This window comes from Zalophus californianus, chromosome 7, assembly GCF_009762305.2.
Source record: "Zalophus californianus isolate mZalCal1 chromosome 7, mZalCal1.pri.v2, whole genome shotgun sequence".
NCBI lineage: Eukaryota > Metazoa > Chordata > Mammalia > Carnivora > Otariidae > Zalophus > Zalophus californianus.
The window spans coordinates 19,582,858-19,595,133 of record NC_045601.1 but is presented as its reverse complement, the minus strand read 5'-3'; the positions used below and the strand labels follow the sequence as shown (position 1 = coordinate 19,595,133).

The 12,276-nt window shown below is 36.1% G+C and overlaps 1 protein-coding gene across 5 annotated transcripts in view; it reads left to right on the top strand.

Moving 5' to 3' along the window:
• The window catches only part of ADGB (androglobin), a 159,176-nt gene that overhangs the window by 70,680 nt on the left and 76,220 nt on the right, over positions 1–12,276 (top strand). For all 5 annotated transcript variants that reach the window (XM_027603366.2, XM_027603363.2, XM_027603364.2 and 2 more), the window contains 4 exons: positions 363–453; positions 5,631–5,760; positions 11,173–11,206; positions 12,092–12,275. In XM_027603366.2, coding sequence (XP_027459167.2) covers positions 363–453; positions 5,631–5,760; positions 11,173–11,206; positions 12,092–12,275 — 439 coding nt within the window. The remainder of the gene's footprint in view (positions 1–362; positions 454–5,630; positions 5,761–11,172; positions 11,207–12,091; position 12,276) is intronic.

Genomic DNA, 12,276 nt, shown 5'->3' with positions numbered 1-12,276 from the left:
TGTGCATGCGCGCGCGCACTCTCTCTCTCTGTCAAATAAATAAATAAAATCTTAAAAAAACAAAGTAGCAGTGAATGACCAGTAATAACAAGGAGACATTGCTAACTTTCTCCCTTGAGACTTGATTGCTTCACATTGTAAGTCTGGAAAGCAACTGAGAAGTAGACTTTAAACATCTAATATTAACAGGATCTATAAGGCCTTTCAATGTGAAACCTATGTATCCCAGTACATTCCTATTTCCCTCTTTTGAAATTTGCTGGTTAAATAGTTAATGTAATCAGTACTACAATAGTTGTTAAGTTATGCATTTAATCTTGGAAGGTTAAAAAAAAGTACATGATACCACCTGTTTCTTCTAGAATTAATAATAAAGAAGCCCGAACAATTTCTTGAAATTTCAAGTCCATTTTTGAATTATAGGATGACTCCATTTACAATTCCAACAGAAACGTAAGTATGTGACATTCTTTCCCACAAATACACTTTGTTGACAAATGAAGTACTTTGTGAATTGTGTGGTTAGAAATGTATTCTTTGGTGACAGATGCACTAAAGTTTGTATCGCTGCAGTGAACACAGGAAAACGATATTCTTAGATTCTTTTTCACAGTAATAAGTAGATGAGATAAATTCTGAGTAGGTTAAAACAAAGCTTAACTATGCCTGGCTTTACAGTTTGGCTACTGTTTTAGAAGAGTAAGTACTTTGTTTTACTTAAACATTAGCACTAACAAATGCTTTTGGTTATTATCTGATGCTGAAATCATAAGAGCAGAGGATTGTCAGAGAAACCAGAGAGATGAAGTGTGTCAGTCTTAGGGGAAAAAAAAAAACCCTAAATAGAACAACAAAGACGATCAAGAAGTAAAAGGAGGAAAAAGAGGAGGAGAAATCCAAATATACTAATGTTTGAGTATGGCAAAAGGGATGGAAAGAAAGACTATCATCCTGGATCTAAAATTTCTAATGAGCTCAGAGAAGTGAACAGGAAGTCCACAAATAGCAATAATGAGAAGAATTAGTGATATGAGTGGAAGATATGATTATTACCACTGACATTGTGGTAATTTGTTATGCAGTGATAAGTAACTAATACCTGGATATATACATATGTGAAAGATTACCAAATACATAGTCGGAATTTGTGCAGCTAATTGTACTTCAGTTATCCATCAATAACATTGTAATACGTAAGAATAAATAATATGTAAAATGGTTTTAAAAATCAAATAAGGATTCTAGGAATTCAAGAATTCGAGGAATACAATAAGAACTGAAAATAAGAATTTGGTGGATGTGTTTCATCAGGAATTAGGTACAGCAAAAAGATGAAGACCAAACATAAATAAATAAAGGAGGAAAAGTACAGTAAAAACAAATGGAGCAAGTTGAAAAAGACCAACATAATTGCAAGTGGGTCTCAGAAACAGAGGATAGAGAGATGGGGGAATAATCACAAACTAAAAATATAATGGCAAGGGTGCCTGGGTGGCTCAGTTGGTTAAGCGACTGCCTTTGGCTCAGGTCATGATCCTGGAGTCTCGGGATCGAGTCCCACATCGGGCTCCCTGCTCAGCGGGGAGTCTGCTTCTCTCTCTGACCCTCTTCCCTCTCGTGCTCTCTGTCTCTCATTCTCTCTCTCTCTCAAATAAATAAATAAAATCTTTTAAAAAAATGCAAACAGAACAAACACCAAACATTATAAAAAATATATATAATGGCAAAATATCCCAAAAGTAAAAAAAAAAAAAAATCAAGTCAAGAATCAGGAAGTTCTGACATCAAACAACGTAAACAAAAAGAAAATTGCAACTAGACACATCCGAGTAAAACCGAAGGCACATAGGGTACAGTGATATGTAGGTGTAAAGTCAAAGTGCTGCCTCACAAACCAACATGGATGAATGTCACACACAAAAATATTAGACCCGGGGTGTCTGGGTGGTTCAGTTGTTAAGCGTCTGCCTTCAGCCCGGGTCATGATCCCAGGGTCCTGGGATCGAGCCCCGCATCAGGTTCCCTGCTCAGATTGCTTCTCCCTCTCCCACTCCCCCTGCTTGTGTTCCTGCTCTCGCTGTCTCTCTCTCAAATAAATAAATAAAATCTTAAAAAAAAAAAAATTAGACCAAAGAAGTCTGGTAGAAAAAGTGCACGGGTTGCTTTTAATTATCCTACTAACATACATTATGCAAAGAAAAATAAAAAGCAATCCATGGTATCGGAAGTCATGATGGTGGTTTTCTGTGGTGAGGAGGACTGGCCGTGCTTGGGAGACACTCAGCATGGCTCATGGGGCTCTGGCAATATTAGTATTCCTTAGTCTGCATAATGGTGACATGGCCATGCTTCCTTTGAGATTTTTCAGCAAGTTTTACATTTATGATCTGGTCCTTTGTTGAATGTCTTTTAAACTTAAGTAAAACTTCATGAAACATTTTGAATGTCTCACAATGACCATTAGTGATGGGTTAGGCTTCTTTGGACATAGTAAGATCCATGACAGGAGTGTAAGCTGATGAAGAAGTGCAGTTAAACTTGAGATCAGAAGTCGGTTGATCGCGCTGTTTTACTTTTAGAGCCTCTTTACATCACAACCAGTTAATTGACATTGTATGAACTCTATTCAAGTTGAAAATATTAGAGAGATTCTTCAAATCGCTTACCGTCAAGGCTCCTGTCAGTTCTATGCACCAACAACTGACCACTAAGAAGTGGGTTGGGAGTGACCCCTAGGCAGAGCTCCTCTGGATAGTCCTTGGCAGTTAGTAATGTCAAGCCTCGAGGGACAGCTTTATCAACTGAAAAGAGAATTTGCTGCAACGTTTGATTTCAAAAATTTGTTACCGTTACAAATTTGTAAATCTATTTTCCCTCAAACTTTTAACTTTTCATAAAATCTTATTTTATAGCTAAATCTATTGATATCCATACAAGTTTTAAATAAACTTAGTTTGCCGGATTTATTTAAACATTTTAAGTGGCATTTGCTACATCACTGTATTTTGTTATCTCCCTAAGTACTTTAAGAGACAAAAATCATAGCAAATAAAATCTTGCCAAGTATTTAAATCCTTATAAAAGTTCAAATAATCAAACTTATGTGTTTTGAGAACCTTAATTTTTCCTATATATGCTATTAGTTTTTACAAACCAAAATTTTCTTATTATGTTGTAACTTAATCATGAAGCTAAAATTAAATATGCCATACATTTTAAAGCCTAATTTGTTGGATTATATAACATGCTAAGTTCTTTCATATGTTACAAATACAAAATAGCATATATACATAGAATTTTTCTGAACTTAATATAAAAATATTAGTGCTTCATAATTTTTCTAATTAATTTTATACTTAGTATTACCCACTAAATGATAATTTTTCCATTCCAAATAACTTTTCATTATCTCTCAACTGATTGAGATTGTATACTAATCAGAGATTTTGTGGATTTTGAAAACCATAGCTGCAGACCACCAGGACAAATTTTCTCACGATCCAAAAATGCCATACCCAGACTTTCCAGAATCTCTGTGTCAATAGAACACCACAAATGGATTGGTTTCATAGCCTGAATTCCCCGAGTTACTCCCTTACTCGATTTTCTTATGTCTTCTTTCAGCTTCATTATCTGGTCAAGGTGGACAGATCTAGGTGACTCTGACACCTGATTGGATTCAACTAATCTAGTCACTGTTTGAATCTGTTGTGAATTTCCTAGCTTCTTTATTCAATCCGGCAGAGCCAAAAACAAAGATATGTGAATGACATTTCATCCTACATGGAAGAAAGGTCCCTTGTCCTGCTTTGCTGTACAGTCAGAGTTCTCAGGTCAACATGAGTGCAAACCCTTTTTTTGGCAAGTCCTTGAGAGTGACTGCTATCACAAGTGCTTTTCCCTGAAACACTGCAGCAACTTGCCAAATTTGCCCATTCTTGGCTCCTGGCCTAGTGAGCATTAGAACCTCACAAATATGTCTGTGCTACCCTCTAGTGGCGGTTTCAGGTAAATCAGAGATGCTTAGCTTGAGGTGAATTAAGAACTTTCTCTGAATACAAAGGAAAAAAAAAAGTGTAGGAAATCTGTATACATGAAATTTAATTTTATTTTTGAAAAGTACAGGGGCGCCTGGGTGGCTCAGTCGTTAAATGTCTGCCTTCGGCTCAGGTCGTGATCCCGGGGTCCTGGGATTGAGCCCCGCATCTGGGCTCCCTGCTCAGCAGGAAGCCTGCTTCTCCCTCTCCCACTCCCCCTGCTTGTGTTCCCTCCCTCGCTGTGTGTCTCTCTCTGTCAAATAAATAAATAAAATCTTTTTTTAAAAAAGAAAAGTACGTAACCTAAAAAAAAAGTACATGACGTAAAATGTATTTACTATAACAAATGTCTTTTTATTGTGCCTATGAACTTGTAGGAATGACAATGACAATTCAAGGTCATATCAAGAATTACTTGAAAGGGAATATTGTACATTTCAGTAGCTAGTACAAACGTCACAGTTATAAACTCAAGTGCTCAAGGCTCACTCAAATTTTTGACTCTGAGTCCCATTCCACTGATAACATTACTCTGATACTGAGTTAAATCAAGTCCAAATGTCAAATTCTTACATTCTGATCATCAACATTTAAAGATGGCCACCATAGTTTTATTTTATATATATATTTTTAAAGATTTTATTTCTTTATTTGACAGAGAGAGAGAGTGCAATCAGGGGGAGTGGCAGGCAGAGGCAGAGAGAGAAGCAGGCTCCCCGCAGAGCAAGGGAAGCCTGATGTGGGACTCCATCCCAGGACCCCAGGATCATGACCTGAGCCGAAGGCAGTCACTTAACCAACTGAGCCACCCAGGGGCCCGACCACCATAGTTTTAAAATAGCATTCCAGAAAATTTTTACAACAATGTATTGACTGATAGAGATATTTCTTCAGTAGTGTAGAAAGCAAGTCAATGTTTTTAACATGAAATAAAAATTTATTATTAGATGTAAAAGATGATAAAATCAATGAAATCAGAAATTTCTACTGTTGACAAAACTGCTGTTATTTAATGTACAATGCAGTATCAGTCAGCCATAAAAAAAGAAGGAAATCTTGCCGTTTGTGACAACATGGCTGGACCTTATGGGCGTTCTGCTAAGTGAAATAAGTCAGACAGAGAAAGACGAATGCCATATGATCTCACTTATATGTGGAATCTAAAAAATCAAAAACAAAAACAAACACCCAAGATACAGAGAACAGATTGAGGCTGCCAGAGGAAGAGGGTGGCTGAAATGGGTAAAGTGGGGTCAAAATGTACAAACTTCCAGTTATAAAATAAGTCATGAGATATAATGTATAGCCATGATGGCTGTAGTTAACAATGCTGTACTGTATATTTGAAAGTTGCTAAGAGAGTAAATCCTAAGAATTCTCATCACAAAGAAAAAAACTGCAACTAGGTGTGGTGATGGATGTTAACTAGACTTGTGATCATCTTATAATGTATACGAATATTAAATCATCATGTTGTACATCTGAAACTAATATAATGTTATATGGCAATTATACCTCCATAAAAAAACTGCAGTTATTTATTAGTAACTTTAAATAAGAAATTAAAGTAACAGAAGTTTTTTTTTTCATTAGTCATTTTGTACAATCTTTTATTAAGAAAGGGATGCCTCCAGGATTTGATTTATCGTCCATTACTGAAAATGATGAAACCACCACCATTAGCCAGCCAGACTTAAGCCAATTGACAGGAACAGTATCTCAGGTAACTATGTTACTCTTATTATGGGCCCAATTCTTAATTATCAAATATCTTTTCTTAAATTGTGAAATATACACAAAAGACTGTATAACGTGCCTTTGGACAGAATAAAGGACACTGTGAAAATAAGCTTTTTAGATGATAAAGTGGCATATTCATTCCTTATAGAAGACCCCTTTGCATCTCCTATCTGCCATTCAGAGTTTGGTGTTAACCAAGCCCATACTCTTCTTCTTCTTCTTCTTTTTTCTAAGATTTTATTTATTTGAGAGAGAGAGGGTGTGTGAGCAAGACAGCCCAAGCAGGGGCAGCCGCAGAGAGAGAGGGAGAAGCGGACTTCCCACTGAGCAGGGAGCTGGATGTGGGGCTCGATCCCAGGACCCTGAGATCATGACTTGAGTCGAAGGCAGACGCTTAACTGACTGAGCCACCCAGGCATCCCAAGCCCATACTCTCCTAATTTTGCCAATTATGTATATACGTTTATAAACAATATAACCTTAATTTAATTGTTATACAATTTTATTTAAATGGACTCATTAATTCCTCTGGGATTTCCTTCACTTAGCATCATTTATGAGATTTGCCTTTTGTTGCATGTCACAGTTCATTCATTTCACTGGTTGAAGGTATCTAATATATAACCAAACTCCTTTTTTTTTAAATCTTAGCATTGTTAATGGCTATACTCATTGCCTCTTGTTTCTTTTTCTTCTTTCAGATTTTTATTTAAATTCTAGTTAGTTAACATAAGTGTAATATTGGTGGCAGGAGTAGAATTTAGTGATTCATCACTTACATCTAACACCCAGTGCTCATCATAACAGGTACCCTCCTTAATGCCCATTCAGCCCACTTCCCTCCATCAACCCTCAGTTTGTTCTCTATCTTTCAGAGTCTCTTATGATTTGCCTCCCTCGCTCTCGTTTTTTTTCCCTTTCCCATATGCTCATCTGCTTTGTTTCTTAAATTCCACACATGAGTGAAATCATATGGTATTTGTCTTTCTCTGACTGACTTATTTTGCTTAGCATAACACACTCTAGCTCCATCCATGTTGCTGCAAATGGCAAGATTTCATTCTTTTTGATGGCTGAGTAATATTCCATTGTACATATATATCACCTCTTCTTTATCCATTCATCAGTCAGTGGACATTCTGGCTCTTACCATAGTTTGGCTATTGCTGATAGTGCTACTATAAACATTGGGAGCTTCTTGTTTCTTACTACTGTAAGCAGCAATACCATGACTATTCTTGTATGTCCCTGTGCACATGAGCCAGCATTTCCTGAGTTCCAGAGTTTGTAACCTTTTATGTCTTATGGCTCCCTGGCCAATTTTGTAAAACTTTAACACACAATGAAAATAATTCATCTGCATCTGCGTATGAGTTGAGTACCGATGATAGGGAACAGTGGAAAACAAAATAGCTGTTTGGGTTAGCACCACGAGAACACATAACTTCACTGTTTGGTGGTGGAATGACTGCTAAGTATAGTTGCCAACTGGTTGGCCCGCTACAGGTCATGGGCTTATCTGTAGAGAGTAACACATGACTACTTGAAACCTAACAATGGGCCTCATAACTGCGCAATTTCAGAGTAGTGATCAATACATGTGACATTTGAAGATACTTGCAACAACTGTAATAATATGTAAAATGCTGTGATTTCTTTCGTAGATAAAGTCACAGTTATTGCTAATAACATTGTGGCTTACTCACCTGCACTGATAAATTGGTAACTGAAGAAAATCTCAACTTGGACTAAAGATGAAATTTTTTCAACTCTCCATGTTCATGGATTCCTGAAATCTTAATTTTGGGCCCCAGGGGACACTAGACTGGGAAGTCCTGCTCCAGGATGTGATTCTGGGAGCAAAATTGATGGGTCATGGGGCATTCACCCATTTAACATTACAACAAGATGCCAAATAATTTTCCAGGGTAGGTGTATGAATATCCACTTCTGTCAGCCCTGCGTAAGAATTTTCTTTGCAAGGCTTCGTGGCCAACACTTATAGTGCCTGATATTTCAACTTTTGCCAGTGTGGTGGGTGTCAAAGGGTATTTATCTTTTAATAGGTAATATGTTCACATGTTCAAAAATAAAAATATAAGGGGAGTCTGGGTGGTGCAGTCACTTAAGTGTCTGACTCTTCGTTTTAGCTCAGGTCATGATCTCAGGGTTGTGAGATTGAGCCCCACGTGTGGGCTGAGTGTGGAGCCTGCTTTAAATTCTCTCTTCCTCTCCATCTGTTCCTCCGACTCATGCTCTCTCTCAAATAAATAAATCTTTTAAAAAATTAAAAAAAATAAAAATATAAGGTATACATGAAAAACTCCTGTTTTTATTAATATACTTCTCCATTTTCACCGCTCTGCACTCTGTAGGACACTTCCTGCATTTTGTTATGCAAATTCAGAAAAACACACAGATAATATTCCATAATGTCCCTTTTTCTATTCAAAATTTAACAAAAGAGTTTTTACTTAATAAGTACTAGAGATAATTTCATATCTATACATAAAAAGTGTCTTTATTCTTAAATTTGCATAATTTCTCATTTGGTGAATGAACCCTAGTTCATTTCCACTAATCTTTCTAGATAGCATAAGATACCTTACATACCATTGCATTCAAGTGAACAATTTTTTTTTAGCATTTTTTAGTATTAGTTGAAAAACAGACTAACAAATGAGAAATCTGGTAAAGAGAATGAATATATTTTAACATTTTTAAAGTTTTTCTTTAGTTTTAAGTTATTCCATGCAATAGTATTAGAAAGTCAAAAACACCATAAAAATAGTCCATCTTTTTCACCAGGCACTGGTGAAAATGCCTAGCATATGGTAGACACAGTTACATATTTATTGAATGCTGGGATTTGGTTATTTCTTGATCTATCAATTTAGATATTACCCCTTGTTGTGGAAGATGAGTATTTAGCACTGCTGTCCTCACTCACCATGGCAAGCCTCCACTTTCCTCTGTCTTCCAGATTCGTTTACTTCAGAAGTCTTTGTTGAATCTATATTCTAGCTATATAAGGATTATTACTGTGGAGGCAATAAAGGAAAGAAATTCCCACATCCATCTACCTATCTATCTATCTATCTATCTATCTATCTATCTATCTATCTATCTATTTACCTATTAATCAATCATCTATCGATATATCCCATTTTGTTTATTCATTCATCCATCAATGGACACTTGCTGAATAATTCTGCTATGACCATGGGTGTAAAAATATCTCTTTGAGACACTGCCTTCAATTTTGTTGGGTTTATATCCAGATGTGGAATTGTTGGATCACATGGTAAGTCTACTTTAATTTTTCAGGATCTACCATACTGTTTTTCACTTTATATTCTCACTCTGAGTGCACAAGACTTCCAATTTCTCCACGTCCTCACCAACATGCTCTCCTGTTTTTATTTTTTTTATAATAGTAGCCATCACAACAGGTGTGAGGTTGTATCTCACTATACTTTTGATCTGCATTTCCCTAATGATTAGTGATGTTGAGCATCTTTTCATATGCTTTTTTGTCACTTATATATCTTCTTTGGATAAATATCTAAGTCCTTTGCCCATTTTTAAATTAGTTTATTTGGTTTTTGTTGTTCTTTGTATAAGTTCTTTATATATTGTTGATGCTACCCTTTTATCAGATACATGATTTGCAGATATTTTCTCCCATTCCACAGGTTGTATCTTCATGGTATTGATTGTGTCCTTTGATGCACAGAATTTTTTTATTTTGATGTAGTCCAGTTTATCTATTTTTACATTTGTTATTGCTGTTGTTTAGTGTCATATCCAAGAAATCAGTCAAATTCAATGTCATGAAGCTTTCCCCCCTGTTTTCTTCTAAAAGATGTATAGCTCTAATCTCTTTGTCTTTGTGTCAACCTTGTCATCCAAACTTTCTGTTGAGTTTATTTCACGTTCCTATTTTTAGTTTCTAAGAGCTCCCATTCTTGATTGTATTTTTGTAGAAGTTTCTTATTTGATAGATGGATATTAAAGAATATCTTTCTGATATTACCAATTTAAAAAATGTATCCCTATATAATTGTTTTTGTTTTCTATTAATCTCCCCATCCACACCCTTTAGTTTCTTTAAGTCTCCTTCCTCAATTGTCTGGTGATACTTTGTTGCACATATATATATTTAAGGAATTCATGACATTAATTAGCTGCTGATCGGAAGTGGCTTTATAGAATGGCTAGAGCTTATCAGCTGGTAGGATAATTAATTTAGGGTAATTGGGGATAAATGAGCTTCATTTGGGGGTGGGATTAGCTCCAAATGTAGATTCCTTGGAGGTTTTTCCCTGGCCTTGGTCAGTTTCTCCAGTTAAGAGTCCTCTAATTTCCCTCCTAGGGTGAAATGGGTCCCAGGGGTTAGTAGACACTTATCCATCAGTGTTATTGCAGCCAAGCAGTACAGAGGAGCTGAGAGTGTCAAAAGTTCAGCATGTGGACTTTCACTTAATTCTTCTCCTCTCTGTAGAGGCAGCTTCTCCTGTTTCCCACGGTACCTGTGAACCCAGATCTGGAGATTGCTCATTTAATTTCTCCATATGAAGCAATTTCCAGTGTCCTGTTTAGGCAGAAGGCTAGATGTTAAATCAGAAAGGATTACAGCAAAATGGGGATTTGTCTGTTCCTTAAATAGACCCATTCCTGTATTTTGATATGAGGCCGTATAACATTCTCTCCTTCTCAGATGCCTGTTAATCATTTCTGGGGCCCTAAGGCATGGATGGGCTTGCTTCTCACTAGCTTCTCAGGTAGCACTGCTCTGTTATCACCTTCATCCCTTTACATCATCCAAAATATTGTTGCCATCATCCATCATGTGTCTGTATGAGTTTGTACCATTTTACCTTTTATACATATTTTAACTGTGTCACAGAGAAAACAGAATTGCACAAATGAAGTCACCTTCATTTCCCTGTTAAAATTTGGAAAAACAATTTTTTATAATTTGAAACCCACCTTTCTAGGTTCTGTATGTTAACTGCTAATTATAATCTCATCTCATTATATTCAATCTGTAATAATGTCAGGTGCTTCATACCAAGCCAAATAACTACTTGAGGATATTATTGTTTTAATTTAAATTTTAAGACTCAATAATTTAATAAACTCTCATATTCTGGGTTTTAATGTCGCAAACTTAAACCCTCAGCCTATTATTGAATTAAATTCATATCTTTGAACTTTAAGGTTAAAAACCAAGTTTCTGCTTTACCATGTTTTAGTAACTATTGGCAGAAATCTATTTCTTCAATGATTAAAAGACAGTATTAACTCTTTTAAAAGCATTGGTGCTTTAAATAGCTAACATGTTTTGCTGAATTTATAAATGGTTTCTTAATGTGTTCCTTTCACTTCACAGGGTAATATTATTTCACAAGTTATACTTGGAAAAGGTAAATTAATAATCTTCTCATGACTTTCACAAACATCAAAGCACAAGGGATCTCTGCTTCTTGACAGCTCTTAGCTGTCCCTTCTCCTGGCTCTTGGCGGTCTGTCTCCTTTGTCTCCTCTGATGTGTTAAGTCTAATCTACTCTGAGCTAGAAAAATCAGATAATCTCCCTTGTTAAATTCATGCTTAAAGTCAAAATAAAAGATGATCTGATTAAAGGCCCAAGAGTACAGTTCATGCGTTTTAATACATGCGTGTGATGATCAAAGCAAGGAAACCATCACCAATTCCTCAGTTCCTAAATATAGACTTGGCCAATCCCGAAATCCAAAAAAGCATTATGTGGCATGTATATATGTAGAATTTTGACTCAAGAAGTCTATAAGAACTGTATGACATTACTTGATCAACATAAAGTAAGGTACAGAGTCGCCTACTATGTGGGAGCATTTAAATGGCTTCTGAAATGTATTTATTGCAATAGTTCTCCCGGGTTCTCCTTTCTTCTGGTGCATGAGCTATACCCTCCCCTCTTAGACGAACATGTCTGCCTGTAGCTGAGGTTAAGTACCTAAACTAGCTAATTTCTGCTGTATCTTAATGATCTGTGAAGAATGGCACACAAATTTATGAAAGTGATTTAAAAAGTTTTAAACACTCTGCTATTTGTTTAAGTTAGGATTACATTCTCCAGAGTGTATGAAAATGTGTCTCTGCATGGGCTTCCCCTTATTTGAGGCTTGCATGTAAATGATTGCCTCAGGAAATGTTTTTTCAAAAGTAGACTTCAATATGCAAATTGCCCTCTATAATTTTCCATATCTCAATAACTTAATATTTAACAATGTAGGTGCAATTGACATGTTTGTCTTCTGCTACACACAGACGAACTGATAGACCTTGGACTGAATGACACAGCCCATCAAGGTGAAGGGTTTAGTTTGGAAAGAGATTTGGTCAGCCAGACAACAGCCACACAGGATAAATCACAGGAGGAGTTTGCAACAATAAATAATAGTGTTTCTAAAGAAATATGGTTGGATTTTGAAGACTTCTGTGTATGTTTTCAG